This window comes from Falco punctatus (assembly GCF_963210335.1).
Source record: "Falco punctatus genome assembly, chromosome: 9".
Classification (NCBI taxonomy): Eukaryota; Metazoa; Chordata; class Aves; order Falconiformes; family Falconidae; genus Falco; species Falco punctatus.
Window position 1 is genome coordinate 47,828,281 of NC_137589.1, and position 23,785 is coordinate 47,852,065.

A 23,785-nucleotide genomic window follows, 5' to 3' on the forward strand; every position below is an offset into this window, starting at 1 on the left:
GCAAGGACCTTGAGGTACTGAATCTGCCCCCCAGGATGCACCCAGGGAGGTGAGTGAGGAGCAGTGGGGGCTTGAGGGGCAGCAGGGATGGATGAGCCCTACCTATAGGCATCACAGTGGCCATAGGGTCCTTGAGGAACTCTGGTGGGAAGGGACCTTCCTATCTGAGCAGGATGGGATGCTCCAGCCAGAGAAGATATAACTGTAGGTCAGGAAACTCAGGACTGTCCTGGAGAGGCCAAAGAGGGACAGAGCCACCAGCTCTTCCAGCATGTGAAGTGAAGGTGGGAGCCGGATTCAACCCAGCCTACAGTAGTCAGGGGTGCTGCGGTGGCAGGAGCTCCTTCTTGGGGGATGGTGCTGATGCTGGAGGTTTGCCTTTGCCCAAAGGGAGGGTTTTTGGCAAGTCCAAAGAGGAGGAATCTGCTGAAGGATGTAAATACAGAGGAACTGGGAAATCCCTTTTGCCTTAGGAAATCCCCCAAGCTGAAAATAGGTGGAGACAGGGAGAGAGCTCAAGGGAAGTATCGCATCAGCTTGCCATCATCTTCCTCATCCCTGGGAACCATGGGGTGGCAGGAGGGGATGGTGGGGGCCACCATGGCTGTGTTACCACTGGCTGCTCCCAGGCTTATTTGCTCAGAGAGGTGTGTGCCAGCCATGGACACAGCTGGACCCTGAAATGGTTATTTTTTAAACCAGTGAAACTTGTATCTGTGAAGATCTTCCTGGAAAGCTTAAACCCAAGGATCTAAGCCTGGTTCCCTAGTGAGCATCTCACCACAAGCTGCCCAGTAACTCCCAGGGGACCTTAGTTGTTCCAGACACTGGAAATACCATGGCTCCTTGCACAGACACTCGCTGCTGAAGCCACGGGACCCCATGTCCATCCTCTCCCCTCTGAGCTGCCTTCCCACCCCATGGGTGCAACGGTCCTGGCAGGGTGACAAGAGGAGCCTGAGCTGCATCCGCAGCCTGGGACAGGGCTCAGGGTCTCCGTCCCCAGCCCACGCCCCTCTGGCTGGCCTTGGCCGGGATCTGGCAGCCTCTTGGCAGCTGTCCTTGGCCCCGGTTTGTGGAAGTCCTGCTGCGGTCAGGCACCCACATAACCACAGGAGACCTGAAAGTGCCGACCCTGGGGCTCACATCCAAAGAGAGGTGCGTGTGGAGTGTCGGAAAGGGAAGCTGAATCATTTAGTGAGGCATGAGTAAGCCTTCCTATACAACAAGGTGGGGGCAGGACACAGTGGCAGCTGAGCAGGCTCCTGTAGCAGTTCGGCTCTCAGATCAGCCCTCAGAAAGGCTGAGCAGGGTCCTGCCGTGGGAAGGTGGAGTTGTGGGGTCCTCCCTGGGCTGTAATGTGGCTGTCTGCTCCCCCGTGGGCTCCATGGGCTGAAGGGGACAGCCTGCCTCACCGTGGTCCTCACCACGGGCTGCCAGGGAATCTCTGCTCCAGCGCCTGGAGCCCCCTCCTGCCTCCTCCTGCACTGACCTGGGTGTCTGCAGAGTTGTTGCTCTCACATCTTCTCTCATTTCTCCAGATGCTGCACGGCATTTTTTACCCTTACTTAAATACATTATCACAGAGGAACCACCACCTTTTGCTGATGGGCTCAGCTTTAGACAGTGGTGGGTCCATCCCGGAGCCAGCTGGAGCTGGCTGGGTCCAACATGGGGGCATGTCCTGGTGTCTTCTCACAGAAACCACCCCTGCAGCCCCCTGCTTCCAAAACCTTGCCATTAAACACAAAGCAGTCCCAAGGACACAATGTCCCCCTGGCAGGAGGGTGACCAGGCTGGAGCAGAGAGGGGATGCGCTGGAAGTGGGATGCTGTTGCTCATCCCCACCAGCCTCTGCCCAGCTCCCATCTGGTTAGTGCTCACCAGGCAGGGTCCTTTCTGCTTCCCACATGCCTGGGCTGGTTTCAGCTCTCATGAGGACTCACCAGCCTGGGCAGCTCCTCTGACACCTGGCGCAGGGTGTGTTTGAGGAGCTGGACTTTGCCAGCTGGTCCTTGCAAAGGAGATGGGTGGCTGCTGGCTGCTGCATGTGCCTCTGGCAAGCCGCTCGCACCTCTAGTCTCTGTCAAATTCCACACTCATGCAAAACACTATTTTTCTGCAGTGAGGGTTTTTCAGCCCTGCCCTGCAAATTTGAGATGAAAAAAGCATTCCAGGAAAGAAACATTTTCCCTGTGGCAGGACATCTCCCTGCAGCTCCTGTCAGCAGCACATGAAGGGATGGTTGCTCTTCCACACCACAAAAAAGCAAAATCCAGCTGAAGCTGGAAAAATTGCATTCTAGTTTCATCCAAGTCACCTGCTGAAACCTGAGAGCAGGAGTGAACCTGAAGGTGGGATGAGCATCCTTCTCACGCCCTTCCCAAGTACAGCCCCATCCCCGTGGCACAGAGGAGGTCACTCTGCCAGCTTCCCACAGATGAACTTGGGTGGCGTTTTTATTATTCTTTTATCCCAATTACAAAGCACTAACTTATCTTAAAAGGGCAGGGCAGTGGCTTTGAGGGAAACATTAGCAGCCCGGAAGGCCTCAGGGATTATCCTAGGACACAGCTATTCTCCATTTCCTTTCCCCTCCTGGTGACTCCATCACCTCCACAACCTGCTTCAGCCTCAGGGCTGTATGTTTAACTGGTGCCACCTCAGGCATGGGTCCTGCTTGCTCTTCTCCACTGCAGCACATAACATCTGCCGTGGGACTGTCTGTCTTCAAAATACTTTGCAAGTGTGAGTGAAGGAGGGAGGCTGGACTCCGCGCTGAGGCTGTGACCTTGTTGCCAGCTGGGATGCTCCCAGAGCCAAGCAAGGTGCTGTGCCACGGAGGCTGGGCAGGGGATGGGGAGCAGTCCCTGACCTGCCTCAAGCTGAAGAACTCGCTTTTCATTTTCCAGAGGCTTGCACTAAGCCAGCTGACCTTCCTGAAGCGGGCTGAAGAAAAGCCACAGAGATATGTCTGTTTTGGGGCAGGAACAGGTAACCTGCAGCACTGGTGTGCATTTGAGGGTGTCCATCTGCAGCTGGAGAGATCCCTGTGCATCCTCGGGAGCATCCAGCTGCCCATAAATGGTACTGTTTTGTAGTGTATGGAAGAAGAGGAAATGAATGAGGCTCTTAAGGGCTTTCTGAGAGCTTCACAGCACATGATTTTCTTAAATTGCAGCTGGTGGCATCTCATGATGAGCTCAGAAGCTTCAGTTCTCCCTGAAAGCAAATAAAAGTTCAGTTTTGCAATTACGCTCAAAAACTGAAAAGTGTAACTGAAAATCTCTGCAGCTCACAAACTTTTTCTTTTTTTTTTTTTAATTTTAATTTCAGGATTTGGGGTTGTCTGACTCTCATTTTTGAGTCGTTTGAGAAAAAAAACCCTAAAGAGAGATGGGGGAGCCAGAGGTGCACCAGTAATTCAGCAGGAGGGTTCGTATGAAAGACCCCAGGGTGGACAACAGCGGTGAAGCAAGAGGGTTAAATGAGGAAGAAGAACGGCTTTAATAAATTGATTAAAGCTGATTAATTCCCTCCCTGGCCTGGGTATGGATCAGTTCAACAGCCTGGTCACAGTAACAGGTGATTTCATGGCAGCTCTACAGAGCTCATCCCTGCTCCCCAGGCAAGCCCTGGGGTGCACTGGGTTTGCTGGAAGGAGACAAGCCCAGGCTCTGGAGGGCTGCTGGGAGGTGGGTGCTGAGGCAGTGTCTCCAGGAAAGCAAGCTCCCAGTGGTGTCTGCTCAAGCTGGGAGCCACATTTATCAAGCACTGGAACGGGCTGCCCAGGGAAGTGGTGGAGTCACGATCCCTGCGGGTATTTAATGCCATGCGTCCTGCAGTGCAGACGTGGTGCTTAGGGACATGGTTTAGTGGTGGACTTGGTGGTGTTTACGGTTAGACTCAATGATCTTAAGGGTCTTTTCCAACCGAAATGATTCTACCCCGTGCCCAGATGTCAGTGGGTTTGGGTTGGGATCCTGCGGGGGCAGGCAGGGCTGCAGCCTGGGGCAGCCAGCAGAGCCTGGGCAGCAATACGGGGGAGGAAGGGCTCACCCGGCTGAGCCAAAGGGTCACAGCGCCCTGTCTCCTGCCCAGGTGCTGCAGCAGGTCCCTTCCCTGCCACCCCTGCAGACAGGTCCTTGCAGACAGCCGGGTGCATCCCAGGCTGCTCCCGGCGCTGCCCTCCTTGCCATGGCAGTCTGTCCTGCAAGTGTCATCATCTGTCCTGCCTGTGCCATCACGCTGGCATTGCTCCTGCTGCAGACAAGGGGTCTTGCTGCCAGGAGCTGTGACAGCTTGAGGCAGGAATAACGACAGCCCATGACGCCCCCCCGAGCCCCCCTTCAGAGGGGGTCTGTGCTGTTCCCTTCACCACCAAGGACTCGGGGCTCCAGGTGGGAAGTGACCTGGGGAGCTCACTCCCTGGTGCCGCTGGGCAGTGCAGAGGATTTTCAGCTAAGTCAGCCGTGTGACAGTGGGAAGTCCTTGTCCTGGAATGAAGGATGCTCTCCAAATCTGGGAATCAGCACGGATGGCTTTGAGTCACCTTCTGCTCTCTAGCAGCCGGCTGGCTGGGGCTGCATGCTGGAAGCCCACCAGGCAGGGAAGGAGCTGGCTGCCCACACACCAGTTTGGTGGGAAGAGGATGGGAAAACACCATGTGGACTAAGGCTGGGAAGAGAAAGCATGTCACACTCAGCCGGGGCTGGAGCAAGCCCTGGTGTTCTGGCAAAGGAAACTGCTCTCCAGAGATTTCTTGTTGCATTTTAGGATGTGGAAAGGACTGAAAAGATGCCCACTGGCTGGAGGGTGATCCTCAGGGCTGTGTACCTTTACACAGGGACAATAACCATCTAACCACAGGAGAGCTAAACGAGAGATGCTAACACAAACCCTCCAGGTTACTTGGATTCTTCTTGCAGGTCAATGCAATACCCAAGAATGAAAACACAGGCTCTGTTTGAACCTTCAAGCGGCAAATTGCCTCATGCAACCAGGTTAAATGTAAATAAATTGGGGAATAAGAGACCACTTCAGGTCAGAAAGTGGTGTGGGTTTTGGGGGAAAGTGGATTGCAGTGCTTGCACATACCCCAGGTGGAGGAGGCATGGCTGTGGGCACCCCCAGGCCCTGCCATGCCCTGCCGCCCGTTGCTGCTCACATCTGCAGTGGCCCCATGGTCCTGCTCACCTCCAGACCTCGGGAAGTTGAGCAGCAGCCCTGGCAGAGGGTCCTATACAGCCACCCCCAAGAGCCCCCTGCTTGCTTGGAGCCCCTCTGATGTCTGGTCAGGGCTCAGCAGGGGCAGCCTGCATATTTTGGCATCCCGCAGGGGAGCCCATCCTTACCGTGGCTCTGCATGAAGATGCAGTGGTGACCCTGGGCACACCTCTGCCCTGGGGCCACAGCATGGGAGAAGGATGCTCTTCGAGGGGGTCCCATGTCCCACGCCTGGATCTGCAGCCTCGCACTATGAGTTTGGGGAAACAGCTCATCCGGCACCGTGCCACAGCCGCCTGAGCAGGGCTAAGGGCATAGATGCCTGCCAGCCTGCAGCGGCTCCACACTGCAACGTCTGCCCTGTGACCAGATGCCTCTCTGTCATCTGCCCTGTCATGAGAGGTCTCCTGGCAAGGCAGCTGGAGAAACTGGTGGGGCTTTTCTGGAGAAGCCACCTATTTCCTGGCTGCTTCAGTGCCAGGGCAGCTGGCAGATCCCTGGCCATGGGAGCCCCCCCTGGGCTGGTATCACAGAGACGCTGCCCTGGGAAACAGGAGAGGGAGAAAAAGATTTAAAAAGTAAGGCAAGACCGGAGACTTGTACTTGGGTTTGATCTTCCTTCCAGGCAAGTATCCTTGCCAGGAGAGGGATTATAGCCTTGGATACACTGGGTTCCTTCCAGTCCTTCCGTGCCTCTAGGAGGAAAAGCTCTGGGCTTGAAGCTGCAGCTCGAGTACATTGGGGAGTTTCCACCCGCAGGATCTAGAGGCAAAGCCACTGGTGCAGCGGGAGATTCCCTCAGCCACACTTTGGTTTGTTGCACCCCCTTATTTTTGTCCTCTATCAATGGAAACGTTGGTTGGATTCACATCTTCATTACCTGCAAACTCAGGAAACCCCCCTAAGTGCCTTGCTGTGGGCTTGCTGGGTGCTGGGACTGGTGTGGGCACCCCCAGCTACCTCTGGCCCCCTGGCCAGCCCTGGCCCAGCTCTCACCGTGTCAGTGACACCGTGCAGGTGGAGATGTGAGTGGGCGCACCCCAAGCAAAAGCATTGTTCTTGCTCCACTTTGACATGTCTCTGCTGGGCTGTGGGGTGTGATTCCCCAGCAGGACAGGCTGCTGGAAGGTTTTCCAGTACCCCACGCAATTTTGGGACTCCTTCAGGTAAGGCAACAAGATACTGGGGGGAGAGAGTCAGCACCAGTAGTTTAGGAAGGCCAGATGCCCAAGTCCTTTGGTTGGTGCAAGACTCAGCCTGCCTGGAGGTCCCTGAGGAAGGGACAGATCTGGGCTAGCTGGGTGGCTTGTCTGTGCTGGCTTGTGCTCTCTGAAAAATACAGCTGGTTTCTCAGCTGAGTGCCCAAGGTTGGGTCAGTCCAGGTCCTGACTCCATCCAGAGCTGCAGAGCTCGGCCAGGCTGCACATGGCCCTGGGGACTGGGAGCTGGGATGCTCCCAGTCAGTACTGAGACTGGGAGTGGGATTGGGGTTGGAACTGAGAGCAGGGATCCGGGATTCCCCCTCCCATGGACCACAGCAACATGGCCTTGGGAGCAGTCTCAGCCCAGCCCATGCCCGAGGACCAAGTCCCTACTCTCATCCTCTGGTTCATGCGCTGCTTGGGAGCTGCCCGTGAAGCAGACAGGGACTGTGCTCCTGCTGGGGACACCTCTGCAGCCTCATGCCATCCCAAAATTGCTGCTGGCTGCCACAGGGACGATGCTGTCCCCCAGCTGATGTTCTCCAACCAGCCCCTCTCTCTGCCTGCTGTTCCTTGCCCTGGGTGTCTCTGCAGAGCAACTGTGGCACCTACTGCCCTCCTGTGCTCCCTCAGGAGCAGGTTGGGACAACCCTGGGGCTCCTATCAGGGCTGATATCAGTGTTTCGCTGTAGCAGCTCTTGAGTGCACTTGTGCGTTGCTCATGGCTGGCCCACGCTGGTGGCTCATCCTAATCCCAAGATTCTTGAATGCTCCTGGATGCATCTCCCCTGCACTCGCCGCTGGCTGAGGAGCTTGCAGACAGGAACAGAAAACCCTGTCCCAAATCCCTCCCTTTGGACCCCGGCACGTTGCAGTGTCTGCAGGCTCATTCCGTTCTTCCTGTTATTTCCCAACCACATATGGAGCTGCCGTGCCGCCCACCAGTGCTCCCAGATGTGCCTCCCACCCGTTGCACCCAGATGTGCTTGTTCATATTTAACAAAGACACTGAGAAGCCCTGAGCCCCACCACCAGCAAACCCCACCACCCCCAGGCACTGCTTCCCAGGGCCAGCCAGCAAGTCCCTTCTCTTGCTCCAGTTCCTCCACTAACCGCCCATTCAACCCAGGCAGCCCTCGCCCAGGTGGCCCCACCTCAGATGCTTTTGTTGGAAGAAGTGGATTAGGAAAACCTCTCCTTTGTCTGGGAAAGTGGCTGTCCCACACTGCTTGGTGACTAACTCACTCACCTTCTCGGCTTTGTTCCCCACCTGCTGCTTTGCCCCCTCTGTGACTATTTCATGTCCCTTGTGAGTCCCACAGGGTGGGGACAGGCTTTGTTGCCCAGCTGGGGCAGGGCTGCCACCAGGACCTGTCTTTCTTGGGAAGCTTGTGCCTGCTGCCTCTCCTTGGAGCGAGGGGAGGAAAGCCCTGTCTCCCCAACACCACTGAGTTTGGGTCAGTGTCCACATCAGCTGCAGGGGATGTAGAAATACATCTGAAGAGCCTGCAGGTGCCTCAGGTGTGCTGGTGGCACACAGCTTTACCTGGGACTAAGCTCTCACAATTTACCCAGGGATGGGGTGAGCAAAAGGCACTGGCACGACTGGGAGCTGGGGCTCCTGACCTGGTTTCCCTTTGCCTGTGACATCCACCCACTCCCCTGGACCCCCTTCCCATGCCACATCTCACAGGTACGCCTGGTCCTTCGCTGCCTTGGCCCCATAACGGAGGTGACACCCCACATGCAGGCTGTAAGCACGCAAAATCTGCATTAAATTATGGGGATTCTATTGCTGCTGCACAGCAAACCCAGGCACTGCATCTGATTGCTTATATGATTATTTCAGGCTACTGCAAGAGCCTGGTCACGCTGTGGGTCTCTGTCCCCTCCTGCTATCAAGGCAGACCCCCTAAATCTTCACCATGCACCTCTGTCCCTGGGGATGCTCAAGACAGGAGGAATGGATGGAGCGCAGCCCTGTGGAGAAGGACTTGGGGGTGCTGGTGGGTGAAAAATTGGACATGAACCAGCAAAGAGCGGTCACGGCACTGGGGGCATGGGGGCAGTGGGATGTCAGAGGTGCTGGACAGTTTTGCTGTTTGCTAGCGCACAGGGTGCTGAGAACTGGCATTGCTCTTCCCCCACCCCTGCTTTGCTGTGCAACACGATGTCAGCAATGAGGAGCATTTCAGGGTGCAGGGAGGCAGCTGGGTGGCAGGGTGGCAGGGTGGCAGGACAACCAGGCTGTGCTGGGCTGGCTCCCCACACAGCTGCTTATGCATTGAACCTGCTCATTCAGGCAGATCCTTTGCTTCATAACCTGGAGTCCCGCAGAGGTGACATCTGTTCCAGCCTTGCTTTGCTGGTGTCCAAAATCCATGTGTCCCTGGTTTCCTCAGAGAAACAAGGCTGCACTCACCTTCTCAGGGCATTGGGAGATCCCCTGCCCCATCTTCTGTTCTGGAGAAAGCCCTCCTGCCCCTTGCTTGCTTTTGTACCACTGAATTAATTGAATTAACTCCATGCCTGGAGTTCATTTCATGCTTCTTGCCAGGCATTGCCCGCCTGGGGTGGCCACTTTGTCCCAGTGCCTGCTCCTTCCCGGGGACATGGTCTGTTCTCCCTGTGAGTGGCTGGGGCTGCCTGCACGGTGTGGGCAGAGATGCTGCCACCCTTCCCTGCCCTGCTCTCCTCAACAGCGGTGCCTCCTATAAATGGGACACAATGAGAAACGAGAGCCCGTGGGAGCCCCCCATCACTGGGACCCAGCAGCCAGTGCCTGACCCTGGCTGGGCTGAGCTCAAGACAGCGGTGTCGGTGTCTCCCCACCTGAACGCCCCACCACGGAGCTATTTCTCTGGCTAGACGTGGGTTTGCACGGCTCTTGTTCCCCCTGCACGGCTGGGAGCATTCCCAGCCCAGCACATCCCAGCTCTTGGCGCCTCCCAGTTTGTGCAGGAGGATCAGTCTCCTGGGACACCAGCGATCAGCCAGAGCTGGGCACAGGCTCCCTCAGACCTCAGCCCAGCTCTGCCCCTCGGGGCCAGGCAGAGGGTGGCAAATGCCACCCTGTGAAAAGGAGGAACAGCTCCTCCTGCAGCGGGAAGAGATGCAACCCCCCTGCTCCACGCCACATACGGGCAACGTGGGAACAGCGTGGGTAAGTCTGCGCAAGACCAAGGTTTGGAAAACATCCACATCTCCACTCAAATCCCAGGAGGGTCCCACCACACGGAGTGGGCGTGCCAGAAAGGCACTTGCTCCAAAGTCCCCAAAAGCAAAATACAGATGAGGAACAAGGGACCATCCCTAGCCCCACAGGGCTCTCCCAGCCCCACCTCTGCTCACTAACATTCAGAAAAGAGGTTTTTTGGTTTCTTTTCAGTCTCTGAAGACATCTTCTCGCTGCGTGTCCAGTCTAAAAGAGAAACAGGAGGCTTGGCAGCTATCAAGAAAGGGATTAAGCGCAAACCAGAGATCTTTCTGCCTCTGGGTTACTCCCTGGTGCGGTTGCACCTGTGAGGGTTGCAGATATGTGCCTCAGAAACACTGGATGGGTGAAGAAGGTGGCAAGAAGAGTTAGGAATAGACAGATATTTGCCTGGGGAAACTTGAGAAAATCTTTAAAGTCAACAGCGCTTCAGGAAGGCAGTGGAAACCATGGTCTGCTAAGCCTCAGAGCTTGTATGGTCTCTTGTGGTATTAGCAGCAGTAGCAAAGTGGAATAATTTTCTCACATGAATCAATACATTCATGTTTTGGAGTTGATTGACACAGGTTTTCCAGAGGTAAAATGCTTGATAAATTGAAATGAGGAGGTAGGCACACCTGCAAATAGACTCACAAGTTGCACACAGCAGCGAAGCCCTGCACTGTGGTGATGGGCACTGGCTGGGCGAGGGTCTCTCTCTCTGTGCCCCTGTTTTAGCCATTTTCTTCCCTAGAATCTGGTGCTGGTCACTGCTTCGGGGGGCAGAACAGGAGCTTGTCCCCTGCAGGACCTCCAGAGGCAGAGCCTCTGTGATGCAGCAGCATGTCAGGGCCAAGAGCCCCCAGACCACAAGCCCTTGGCACAGGCTGAGCCCCTGGGTGCCTCTGCACCCGGATACCACAGTGACAGGCAGGAAGGTCTGCAGAAACCCCAGCGCTGGTGCAACGCGTGCGACGTGCAGGGCAGTGGTGAGTTGCAGAAAAAGTGGTTTGCTCTGAAAGACATGAAGGAAGGAGGCAGGCTGTGGGAGCTGAAGTGTGACCCTCCAGCCTGCAGCCCAGCTGGGCTGGAAGCCACATCCTCCTTCAGCCTCCTCTCCTTGGTGATATCTTCTTGTTTATTATTTTGTTCACTGTTTTATCCCACTGTGTAAGCAAGCTCAAAATGTCCTTCTCAGAGCCAGGGGCCCAACCTTCCTTGGCTCACTGCTCCATGTGGAAACACATTACATTATTCACTTGTGACCATATTAAAAACAATCTCAATATATGTCTGGGCTCTTCAGGGCTGTCACAAGCTCCTTGTAATGATTAAAAGCAGTAATATGTTCATAATTGTTAATCATGATAGGGGAGATGCTTTCTTGGAGCTTTTCTGTTGCCCAGAGTGTTTTCACCTCCCACCAACACCATCTCTGGGCCAAGCCCTGGGCTGGGGGCAATAGCTGAGGGGCAGGATGGGGCTCGGTCCTGGATCATGGACAATGTCTTGTGGCAGGAGAAGATGGGACTGATCCCGGGGACAGAGGCTATGCCCGGAGCGGAGGGACAGGGTGGGGCTGAGCCCCGAGGTCACAGTGATGCCCGAGGGGGCAGGCAGGACATGGCTGATCCCGGGGCAGGGGCGATGCCGGGGAGGCCGGGATGGGGCTGAGCCCCCAGTTAAGGACTGAGCTAGGGTAGTGGGCGGGGGGTAGGTGAGGCTGATCCCGGGGCAGGGGCGATGCGGGCGGGGGGGGGGGTGGGGCAGGATGGGGCTGAGCCGCCGGTTAAGGACCGAGCCCGGGGCGGCGGGGATAGGTGAAGCCCATCCCGGGGCAGGGGCGATGCCCGGGCGGAGCGGCAGGACGGAGCCGGGGCCGGGGCCGGGGCAGCAGCGGGACCCGCAGCCCGGGGCCGGCCCCCCGCAGCCCGGCGGAGCCCCGGTGTCCCGCCCGGGTGGGCCGGGGCGGCGGTGACTCAGCCGGGAGAGGCGGGCGAGGAGGAGGAGGAGGAGGCGGAGGAGGCGGAGGAGGAGGCGGTGGGGGAGGAGGAGCAGCAGGAGCCGCCGCAGCCGCCGCGGAGCCGCTCACCTGCCTCCGCTCCGGTCCCGCCATGGCCCGCCGGGTCGCCGCCATCCTCCTGCTTCTCTCCCTCGGCTGCCTCCTGGGCATCCTCCTGCTCTGCCTCGGCTCCGGGGACATGCGGGGCCCGCCGCAGTTCAAGGTGAGCGAGGCCGGCACGGGGGGCACCGGCCACCGAGGGGACGGGGACAGCGCGCGCCGGGGGGGACTTGGGCTGCCGGGGGCTGGGGGAGCCGCAGCGGGCACCCCGATCTGCGGGGGAGGGTGCGGCGTCCTGGGCATCCCCAGCGTCACAGGAGGCCACTGGGGCTGGGGAGTCCCCGAGCTGCGGGGTGGGGGTCGCAGGGAGCAGCCCCTGCCATCAGGCTGGCAGCGAGACCCCCGGCTGCAGGGACGCCTGGCCACCCAGCCTCAGCACATCAGCCCTGTGCTTTCAGCGAGGAATCTTTTAGACACACTAAAAAATAGCCATGGGGTGTCTGGATGTGATCCTCCAGGCCAGAGCAGCTGTGTCAGCATCTGCTCCCACAGCTGGGTCTGGGTCTGCCCTTGCACACCCCAGCATCACCCCGCGTTCCTGGGCTCCAGCTGCATCACCTGAGCCAGCGCTGCCAGGCAAGAAATGCACTTCCCTATGAAAATGAGCGGCTTCTTTTTTCTTTTTCATTGTAAATTCCGATGCTGAGAGAAGTTTCTGAACAATTTCTTATTGGCCAAGTCCTCCAGTTGACTCTTTTGCAGCCCAAGTCTTTTGGTTTAAAAAAGTCTTTTTTTTTTTTTGGTGATGGAGCAAGCTGTTCTGTGGGGAGTGGGCTTTTGTCCTGGAAAATGGTTTACCCAAACCCCCCTTTTTTTCATCCCAAGCAATTTGCTTGGAAACTTTCCGAGCCAGCCTGAATGCCAGATGTGTTGCCTTGCCTCCATGTTTGTCAGATGTAACAAAGATTAAGTTGAGAAAACGAGCTGGCTTAGCCAAGATGGTACTCACCACTGTTAGTATAACTAGCAATGATTAACTCTTTCCCTGTGACAACTTTGCCACCCATTGCCATGTGCTGGGGCACCTTGAGCAGTGCCCTGAGCTGGTTTCAAAATGGATTTTGTCTCTTGGGACACAGGGGAATTAGATGGATTGGTACCGAGAGCACTATGTGCAGCACTTGGGTTGGCCTCAGAAGCCTTTTTTCTTCCTGGTTCCAAGCCGGAACTTTGTCTTTAAGCCAAATGCATTCCCAGAAATTCATTTGTTGTGCTTTTTCTCTCTCTTTCTGGCTATTAGCACCTTTCGGTCTGCAAGTCAGCGCTGGGGTTTGGTGCTGAGCATCCCCAAACACTCACATGGGTCCTGGCCCTGCTCTGCCTGAGGCTATGCCACCCAGCCCAGGAACTTGGGGTCTTGCAGGGTTCCTGGAGGTGCCAAGCACATGTGATGTCCAGCACGGTGCATGTGGTGAGGCACTGCCTACTGGGGCTCAGCACCAGTGTCTTGGCGGTGCCTGTTCCCGTGGGGCTGGTACCAGGCAGGCATGGAGGGGTTTGCTTTTGCACAAAACTCAGGGCTTTTTTGGGAATGCAAAACTTTGTCTTAATTTAACTCAGCCCAAAGCATGTCAACGTGATTTAGAGGAGGTTGGTCCTGCTGTGGGAGATCCTGGGCACATCCTTGCCACCCGCCTAGGCGAGGTGTGGTCCTTGCTGGCTTGGTCCACATTAGCAGCAGCAGCTGCTGGGCGATAGCACTGTTCACTGCTGAGCTACAGCTCCACGTCTTCCCTTTCCAGCTCCTTTGCTTGGAATATAGCCCTAAAAATACCCTGGATTACTTATACTAGTGCCGGAGGGACTGATCCTGGGAGCACTCTGTTCCCTCCCCTTCCCTCATGGGTCTGGAGCGGGGCTTATGCCACTGCCACCTGATGGCTTGGAGACCTTGCCTTCCCTTGACAACCTTTTTTTCCCTTTTTTGGCAAAGCTCTTCACCGGCCACTACAAAACCTGCTGGGTTCTCCCCCTGCCAGCTGCCTTCCCGCAGCAGGAAGGAAACTGTTGTAACCCACCGCAGACCTGGGAGCTCCCCAGGTCTTGCTGCCCTTGAGGGAGGTGGGATGTTGTGGGGCAGGGCTGAGCCCCTGCTGCGCCGTGGGGCAGCTCAGAGAGCCCGTGGGATGGGGCTGGAGGGCCAGGCATGGCCACAGGGCACAGTGCCAGGCTGCAGTGAGTCGGGCAGTTCCCGGTGGCCCCTTCTGCCTCCACCCCTGGGCTGTGGGATGTTTCTGGGCAGAGCCATGCACGCACAGGAGCCCTGAGTCCTACCTGTGACCTCACTGCCCCATGGTCTTTGGGGACATCACCACCCTCTGCGTCCCCTCTGAAGGGGCTTCGGGACTGAGCAGCCCTGGCTCAGGCTGGGCTGAGCGATGGAGTGATGCTGCGGTGGGGCAGAGCCCACGGGGCCACAGGTGACCCAAGAGGCAGCGGAGCTAGGTGGCACAGGGACACTGTTCCACTGCAGGGTCACACCGGGGACCTCGGTGTCCCCCAGCCCTGTGGCATCACCAGGTCAGGGCATCTTGTTGTTAGAAAAATCTGTCATCACTGTGCCACCAGGAGATGCTGGGGCTGGGTAATGTCCCGTGGGCTGGGGCCAGGGCCACCAACACACACGCGAGACCCCACCGAGCCCCAGGGCACTGGCAGCCAAGCATGCCACGGTGGATGAGAGGGATGGTGGGAGCCAGGCGCTGGTGCGGGAGCGTCCTTATGTCCCTCCAGCCCTTATTTCCAGCCTGCTCCTTGGCAGGCACAGGACACCTCTGCTGGAAGAGCTGAGGGCAGTGCTTACGCGGCAAATCACTAACCAGATGGGCTTTCAGCCGGGTTTCTCCCTCCTGGGCCTTCCAACCTGCAGGGATGCTGCAGATGACCTGCCTGTGGCCCCCACACGGCTGCAAACCCTCCTGCTCAGCCACGGCTTGTGCCCACACGGTGGCTTGCTGTGTGCTGGGTGACACAGCGGCTCTGGCACTCAGGAACAGGGGCTGGGGCAGGGACATGGTGTGGGGCAGGGGCAGGGGCTGGCACCACTGCAGCCCCGCTGTGGTGACCCCATATCTGATTCCCATGTGGGTACTGGAGGCATGCGCGTACCCACAGGTCTGGAGGAGGGGATAGGACCTGTCCTTCATCCCTGGGGACCCTCGTGGCTGTCCAGGTCTGCCTTGGCCCCTTTCCATGCACACGCCTGTGCATGTGGCTTCCACCCCTGCTCAGCGCCAGCAGCACTGCCAGGGAGGATGGCTCCTCCATGGAGAGACAGGCTGGGGTGCAAAACCCTGTACCCCCCAGGAGCGGGGCAGGGGGGGGCTGGCTGGAGGCCACAGCGGCTCCTCTCATGCTGGGGCAGCCAGGGAGCGAGCTGTGGCGGTGGCGGCTGGCTGTGCGCCGGGCACTCCCTGTGGCTGGCAGCACCCACCATGCTGCAGCGGTTCATGTTGCCGCACGCCATTACCTCAGCTGGTCCCGAGTGCTGCTGCCTTCACTGCTGGGGCTGGGCCACCACCGGTCAGGGGGTCCCATGGACTGTCCCTTGCCCATGAGTCCTGGGGCTGCTGCCCATCTTCACTGCCCTGCGCCTGGCAGCGACAGGCTGTGCCTGCATGGAGGCTGGGGTCTGAGAGGAGGGACACCCACCCTGACCCACAAGTGTTGGCAGCCAAGGGCGCCGGGATACAGCTGCGTGGGGGCATCTGGTTCTGCAAACGTGCCCCAGCAGTGTCACTGTCACCCCCAATGCGACATCTCCCTGTAGGGCTTGCCCTGGGTGCAGGGACAGTGCTACCTCTCTCTGCTGGCCACCCTGCGCAGATGACAGAGCCGCAGTTGCAACCACGTGTGCTCTGCTTCCCTGGGCCTGAGCAGGCAGCACGGCTGCCCCAGGCACAGCCCCCCCCAGTGCGTGCCCACACAGGCGCACACTCACATGTGTGCCCACGCATGCATGCACACCCGCCTAAATGCACATATGCACAGACACACACACATGCACCCGTAAGCACACAAACATGTCAGCAGACCTATGTGCGTGTACACCTCACCCATGCACACCCGCGTGCATGCACCTCCACCCCTGAATTTGCACCCACGTGCCTATGTCCATGCACATACACACCCATGTGCGCACCTGCAGGCACGCACACCACGTGACGCATCCATGCATGCACATCCCTGCACATATGCATCTGCATAGGTGCACCCACACAAACCTGTAACCCCTCCATGTATGCAACCCCACATGTGCACCCCCGTGCCAGCTGTCCGTGGGCCTGGCAGCGGGGCACAGCCGAGCCAGCCCTGGTGACGGAGGAAAGCCCCTGAACCAGGTTTTCCACCTCCACAAGCACATGGGACTCCCCCAGCCCAGATCTGGCCATGTCTCCAATGTCTGTTCCTCCCATGGAGCTGGTCTGGCATCCCCAGCTCTGCTCCTCCTGGGCTGTCCCCATTCCTGGTGTGTGGCTCCAGGTGTCCCTGGTGCTGTGAGTCCTCCTCGCTGCCTCCTGCTCCAGCATTTCTTAGCCCCCGCCACTCCATAGATATCCCCATCTCCCGCCTCGTCCCCTGTGTGGGCTGCAGCCTCCCATGTCATCCTGGAGCTGGAAACCGCTCCCGGGGACCTGGCTGTGCTCAGCCTCGGGTTTGGGAATGAACCTGTCGATGCTTTCCTTTTGGGAACAGTGCTGTCACCCTGCTAATGCTATGTCACTCCAGGTGATATCTGGGGAGGTGCGGAGGACACCCGTGTGGTGGCCACAGGGCACATGGGCACACGTGTGGCAGAGGTGGACAGGGGATCTGTTGGGGATGGATGGTGTCCTCATGGGGATACCAGCACCCACTCGTGAGGGCTGGGACAGCGAAGGGGACATGCTGAGAGGACTGTGGGATGGGAGCCGGTGGTGACATGCCAGCAGGTGTCCCATGGGACAGGCAGCTTCGCTGGGGCAGACTCAGCATCCTTCATTGTGCTCGTGCCTGGCAGGTGATTGCCCGTCTGGGGTGCAGGCAGTGCCCGCGGGGCCATGGGGGGCAGGCAAGGCAGAGGGTGCTATGGTGAGGAGGGACTGCGGGGACACTTAGTGCCAGGGGATGCATATGGCCCAGGTCACGCTGGGTAGGGGAGTGGGCTGAGAGCCCCCCAAGGCTGCCTGGGGCACTGACCCCAGCCCAGAAATGGCCCAGACTGTGGTCCTGCTCCCCAGCTTTGTGCTTTGGAGTGGCAGCTGGCGGGGGGTGGGTGCGCTGTCAGAGCCCTCCGCCTCCTCCTCAGGGTTCAGCATCACTGAGAGCTGCTCCCCCACACTAGTGCCATGGCACACCAGCCCGCCTGGCCTCACAGGGGGATGCTCCACTGGCTCGTAGCTTTTGGCCCAGGGCACGTGGCAAGCCACTGACAGCTAAGGAGAGCTGGGGGAGGCTGGCTGGGGGATGTCACCCATCGCAAATGGTTCCCTGGGGGAGCAAGGGGTACTGCCGGTGTGGGGCCATGGGTTCACATGGGAATCGGGTTTGCCTATAAGCAGGAACCCCAGGCGTCCCTGCCTGTGCCCTGACACTTTATTTCTGCTGCCTGAGCTGGCCAAAACCCAACCCTGCAGCCACCCGGGGTTGGAGCCTGCTCTGTGGCTGCCAGGGATGGGGATGGGGACAGGAATGGGACCAGGGCACCCACCAGGCAGGGCTGGGGTGGCTCCCAGGTGCTGGGCAGGGAGACGAGGTGCCCCAGCCCTGGGGGTCCACCTGGCTCTGGGCAAGGCAGAGCCCCTCTGTATAAGCCACGTTTAAGCCTTGAATGGTTTCACCCCAGAGATGCTCAACTGGGGCAACCACTGGATCCCACCTTGCTCACCCCCCACCCCCACCCTCAGACCCACAGCCTCCTCTCCAGCAGCGAAGCATCTCCAGTGGGGCAAGGAGGGGGGCAGTGCAGGCAGCCCCCAGCCCGTGAGTAGCTGAGGGTGATGCAGAGGGGTCTGCCAGGGGAGCGGGGCAGGGGGGGCTGAAGGCAGCTTGGGGCAGCCCCTCCCTGGGAGCTGGGTAGCCTTGTTTGGCAGGAGGGAGCGGGGTTATTTATAGCAGAGAATGGCCCAGCCATACAAGGGCAGGAGGGACGAGGTGCCTGGCTGCCCGTCTTTGGCGAGCTGCATCCCGGAGGGGCAGCTCCCAGGTGTCCCAGCCCCCCTGCTGGCCCCAGGGACCCACCAGCATGGTTCAGCAGGGATGCCCACTGGCCAGGGGAGATGCAGCAGGGAGATGGGAGCAAGCAGCAGGGGAAGAGCTGAAGAGCCTCCTGGTCTGTGCTCAAGGTGGTCGCCGTGCGCAAGAGGCCAGAGTCCCAGTGCTGTGCCAAGCAGCATCCTGGGGCGGCCAGTATCCCAGTCTGAGGAGACCACTCGCTCCCAGCTGCATCCTGGGCAGGAATCCCTGTGGGCAAGGCCATGCCAGCGCCAGGCTGAGCAGTGCTCACCTCTGCCAAGGATGCTCCTGAAGCTGCTGGCCAGGGCACTGCCGGGGCAGGACCAGCACACAGCGGGTTGTTGAGCCCCAGTGTCATCCCTCAGGATGGCCTGGGGCAACTGGGGGGGGGAGGTCTCCAGCCTCCAGGACTGACCCACTGCCTCCTCTTCTTGCAGTACGGCATCGTGCTGGACGCCGGGTCCTCTCACACGGCCATGTTCGTCTACAAGTGGCCTGCAGACAAGGAGAACAACACCGGGGTGGTCAGCGAGCACAGCATGTGTGATGTGGAGGGTAAGGGCTGTCCCAGTCCCCACGAGCCAGTGGCTGGTGGCAGGGTCTGTCACACTCCCCATGGGCAGGGCACCGTGATGGTGTGAATGCCCCACCATGCCCACCTTCCTCCCCGTGCATTCACCAGCGCAGCGAGAGGTGTTATAAAGAGTCCAGCTCTATTCCCAAAAACTTCCCCATCTCTCCCCAAGGCTTGCAGCTATACATGCCTGTAGTTTATGTTTTCATGGCATGCGCTGAACTGATCCCTGCCTAGCCCAGTGAGGAGGGAGGGATGGTTTTCCACTCTACCTTTAAGCAACCTTTCCCAGGTTGTCAGCCAGTAGGGGATGCGGCACGGGCAGGGAGATGGGCTGGACTCTGGATGCCCACAGAAACCTGCAGTGCCTGCCTTTTGAACAGCCTGGGAGGGACAAAGCTGCCCACCAAGCATCTTCCCACTGAGCATCATCCCACCACCCACAGGGAGCAATGCTGTTTTCTCTCTGCAGGTCCTGGCATCTCCAGCTACAGCTCCAACCCTCCGGCTGCTGGGACGAGCTTGGTGCACTGCCTGAACCAGGCTCTGAGAGACGTGCCCAAGGAGAAGCATGCGGGCACCCCACTCTACCTGGGTGCCACAGCTGGCATGCGCCTACTCAAGTGAGTGCTCAGCTTGCCTGGCCTCAAACCCTGCTTGGGGCACCCTGCTATGCCACCCTGCTGTCTCGCCACCCATGGTAGGGGCGGAGATGGTGAAGGACAGCTGTGACGTTGCCTTTTTGCCAGGGGAAGGTCATAACCTGCCCAGCTGTCCGGCTCTATGTCCCTTGCCTGCCTTTCAGAGCAGCAGATGCTCTGTAGGGCACAGCCAGCACATCCCTGGCTGAAAAGGGGCTGGCGTGGGGTTAGCGCCAGGATAACCCACCCAGGCTTTTTAGCAAGCTAGGGTGAAACGCCCCCTGCACCCATTGTCAGCCTGATGGGACACAGTGAGAATTACCCCCTGAACAAACACACAGAGGAAGCCCCTGTGTCATGCCCCCCTCACCCAGCCACGGGGTATGGCTCAGGAGGACGGAGCACACCTCCATCCCTGCTGCCTGCCTCCTTCCCTGGCAGAGGCAAGGGGAATTAGCTGGGGTTTTGAGGGGACATCCCTACAGGTACCAGGATGAGGACCCACCTGCCTCCCGCCCTGTGTGCCATGGCAGTGCTGGGCCCCAAGGGCTGTGTGGGCAGTGGGAGCTCCGTCTGTGGCATGCTGGCACAGTCCTGAAACCCTGCCCTCTTGCCTGGCCCGCAGCATTACAAACCCGCAGGCTTCGGACACCGTCCTCAGCGCCGTGGCAGCCACGCTGAAGTCGTACCCCTTCAGTTTCCGGGGGGCAAAGATCCTGTCGGGGGAAGAGGAAGGGGTCTTTGGCTGGGTCACCGCAAACTACCTCCTGGAGAACTTCATCAAGGTGTGCAGGGGATTGTGGTGCCCAGCAGGGATGGCTGTGGTGGCCAGGCTGTCCTGCAGCTCATCAACATCCTTACGCCCACTCTTGTCTTCCTTGCTCAGCGTGGGTGGCTTGGGGAATGGATCCAGCCCCAGAAGAAGACCCTGGGGGCCATGGACTTTGGGGGTGCTTCTACACAGATCACCTTTGAAACCAGGGACACCATCGAAGACCCCAGAAACGAGGTGATGCTGAAGCTGTATGGCCAGGCATACAAAGTGTACACGCACAGCTTCCTCTGCTACGGAAGGGACCAGGTTCTCAAGAGGCTGCTCTCAAAGCTCCTCCAGGTACCAGCATGTGCTAGACAGGGATGCTGGCTGTCACCGCCCTACAGTCACCTCCTCACATGGGTGTTTATACAGGGGTGTCCCCCAGCCCTGGCTCTAGGACAGCCCTGCGAGGCTGGCTGCACACCTTCCCCAGCCAGCAGTTGGGGTTTGCCCCCATGGTCCCAGAGCTTCCTCCCACCCTATCCATAAGCTGTTGCATCCCTCAGCCAGAGCCAAGACGTCCCAAATCATGCCAGCTCTGTGTCCCACTGCCCAAGCTCCCCTCCCCAGCAGGGAAACGGAGGCAGGCAGGCAGCAATGCTATGTATGTACCAGGGCTATGGTACAGTCCACACATCCCATGCGTTGCTTCTCCGGCAGGCAGAGAGGTACCAAGCAACTGTCTCCCATCCCTGCTGGCCCACAGGCTACCACAAGAGCCTGTTGCTGAGCAGCGTCTACGACAGCCCCTGCACAGAGAAGGAGAGGCCGAGCTTTGCCCTCAACACCACTGTCACCGTGGTCGGCACCGGGAATGAGAGCCTCTGCACTCTGCATGTCAGCAAGCTCTTCAACTTCGCCACCTGCTCCTTCTCCCGCTGCTCCTTTGATGGCATTTTCCAGCCGGAGGTTTCAGGAAACTTCATCGTAAGTCCTGGCGTGGAGTGGGGTGGTGGCTTGGCTGCTGGGTGGGCAGGTGTCCCCAGCCTCCTGGCATCACGTGGTGGCAAAGCCAGACCCCCAGCTCTGCAGAGGTGGGTGCTTGTGCCCACCACGCCGGTCAGAGTGGCTGTTCGTGGTGAGAGGGTTTTCTCCCAGCCTGTCCCACAGCTGCCTCCTTTCCCCCATCAGGCCTTCTCTGCCTTCTTCTACACGGTGGACTTCATCCAGACAGTGATGGGGAGACCTGTGCGCTTGCCCAGTGACCTGAAGGATGCTGCTGAGACTATCTGTGCCACCAGCTGGAGTGAGGTGGGGTCCCCGAGCCCACTTCATGTGGGGCATCACCCAGGCTCTGAGAGCAGCCCTTGGAGGGGGTTGGGTGTCCGGGCACCCATGGAGTAGGGGGAAGGTGGGCGACAGCTCCCACATGGGACCAGGAGAGGGTCAGGTGGGTATGGGCAGCACCTTGGCCAGACAGATGCAACTACCGAGAGCTTCAGGCCACAGAAACCAAGCCTGGACCCTACTGGCTTGACCCCTTTTCTCTCTCCCTCCATATATCCCATCCAGTTGCTCCAGAAAGCCCCCAAGCTGGAGAAGAGGCTGCCGGATTACTGCGCTGTCAGCACATTTGTTTATTTGCTCATGACCAAAGGCTACAATTTCAACAACCATTCCTTCCCCAACATTGCCTTCCAGAAGAAGGTGGGTAATGCTGGAGCACACTCCCATCCAATGGTATCTGTTTGGAGCTAAGCCAAAAAGCCCTGGAGGGAAGATGGTCCCACACCAAGAAAGAGCCAAGCAGTGTGAGGGAAGATCTCAGGGAAGAGGGCAGCATGGGACTCTCAGGTTTTTGGGTAGGTCTTCTGGGAGACGGAAAAAAAATGAGCTGAGCTGACTGTAGGGTGGTCATGGAGTCAGGTCCTCCGGTCCTTCCTTGGCCCTTGAGACATCAGCCATCTGAACTCTTTGCTCAGGCTTGTTGGGAAGTTATCTCAGGGATCCCACCTTTGCCAAGTGCCCTCACCTGCACGAGCCATGGGATGGGCAGTGAGATCAGGGCTGGCCTGAGCGGACGGGGTCCTGCTCCCATCGAGCGAGTCCAGCTCAGCACGGGATGGTCACTGCTTCATCCCTGGGCTGGCTGGACCCATGGGCAAGTAAGGGCTCAGGGTGCTGTGGACTCCCCCACACCCCTCTCCTCCACTGGGCTGACACTGAAGTGGTCCTTGGAAGGTCTCTTGAGGCCCGTGGAGCTGGGTTGACCAGGGTGGTGACCATGCCATGCTGTCCCCACAGGCAGGAGAAACCTCCATCGGCTGGGCGCTGGGCTACATGCTGAACCTCACCAACATGATCCCAGCAGAGACGCCTTCTTCCCACAAAAGCATGCTGTACAACTACTGGGTCATCCTCATCCTGCTCTTTGTGGTCACCACCCTGACGTCCCTGGCAACTGCTGTCTGCCTGCTCCGGCGCAGCAAGTCCAGTGCAATCTAACAGCAGGGACAGTGTGGGCCTTGTCTGCAGGACCCAGCACCATCCTGCTGGAGTCTCCACAGCCTGAACATTTGGGATGCAGCAAGTGCTTGGAAACATCTTCCTTCAATACCTGACGCTGCCTGTCCCAGAAGGAAAGCTGTCCCTTTTTGCCCTCCCCTGGCTTTCAAGCCGCAGAAAGGGAGGGACAGAAGAGGACCGCTGACCCTGCAGGAGGATGGCTTGAGGGTTTTCCAATGCTACTCAGGGATGGACCCTGGAGCAGGCTCGGAATATGGATGTTCAGACCTGGGGCATCCTTCTACCACCAGACCTGGGCTGGACTGGACCAGTAAGTCCAGACAACAGCAGGATTTATTCTCACGTGCATGGGGAACATTACTTATGCTAGTCCTTATAGCCGACCTCTCTAGCCTGTCCCTGGAGCATCAGCCTCCCAGGGAGCTCCGGGCATCACCCAGAGCCCATGCCATCTTTCTGGCTGATGCATAAACCCCACTGACGTTCCCGAGGGCCAGATCTTGGCCTGGACTCCCACCAGCCTCAGCACAGGGGCTTTGGATAGGGGCTCAGCAACAACAAGACATGGGGAGCAGCCACCTTCTCAGGTCCCACTTCACCAACCAGACCCAGTGCCTTCCCCATTCCTGTGGTTCCCAAGCCAGACTCGCCTCTGCCACAGTCCGAGCCCCCTCCATCCCCTCGGCAATGGCACAAAAAGCCCCCGTGGCCTCCTGGTGTGTGGCTGTGCCAGTACAGAGGTGATGGGCTCTCTGCAGGAGTGGGGCTTTGCTCTGCTTTAGGATTTGAGCCACGCATCACCCCATGCCAGGCAGCCGGGAGGATGCATCTTCATTTCCAATTAAGAACGGGGACATGCAAACGTGCAAAAGGTTTGGGTTTGTTTGGTTGGGCTTTTTTATAATCAAAAATAAATCTTTGTAACCACTCCTATGGCTCTGTGCCTCTTGAAACAGGCTGTCCCACAGGAGTAGAGCCACTTAGGGTCTACTGAGACACACCCACAGGTCAGGCTCTGCCTGGTCTCAATCCCTTGCAGCCTGCCCAGTGCTGAGACACCACTGTGGCTTTGTACGCTCTAACCGCCTGGAGAACCCCCCCCAGGATGGACCAAGCTGGGCTTGAAACCTCACTCCAGACTCAGGCCCACCTGGAGGTGCTAGATTTGCAACCAGCCACAGTTGCAAAGTTCAGGTTTCCCAAGCACTAGAGGTTCCATCACCCCAAAGGCACGAGCAGGCAGCGCTCGGGCTGACTGTCCCACGCACTCACCACTATGCTCATGGCCACAGCCTCCATGCAAGGAAAACACGTAGGGAGCCTCTGCTCCC

General features: G+C 58.5%; 1 protein-coding gene across 1 annotated transcript; it reads left to right on the forward strand.

Moving 5' to 3' along the window:
* On the forward strand, positions 1-23,383 carry ENTPD2 (ectonucleoside triphosphate diphosphohydrolase 2). The gene is made up of 9 exons (XM_080402235.1): positions 1-11,846; positions 18,394-18,511; positions 19,003-19,153; positions 19,797-19,956; positions 20,058-20,285; positions 20,649-20,915; positions 21,120-21,239; positions 21,501-21,635; positions 22,233-23,383. Exons 1-9 carry the CDS (start codon positions 11,736-11,738, stop codon positions 22,431-22,433), a joined length of 1,491 nt encoding a protein of 496 aa, XP_080258361.1. The 5' UTR covers positions 1-11,735; the 3' UTR covers positions 22,434-23,383.
* The last annotated feature ends 402 nt before the right edge of the window (positions 23,384-23,785 follow it).

Excerpts from the sequence above, each read along its gene's own strand:
- ENTPD2 (XM_080402235.1), top strand. The coding sequence starts at position 11,736 with ATGGCCCGCCGGGTCGCCGCCATCCTCCTGCTTCTCTCCCTCGGCTGC. Across the intron at positions 18,512-19,002 it reads CAGCATGTGTGATGTGGAGG|GTCCTGGCATCTCCAGCTAC; the intron begins GTAAGGGCTGTC and ends TTCTCTCTGCAG. Across the intron at positions 19,957-20,057 it reads TCCTGGAGAACTTCATCAAG|CGTGGGTGGCTTGGGGAATG; the intron begins GTGTGCAGGGGA and ends TTCCTTGCTCAG.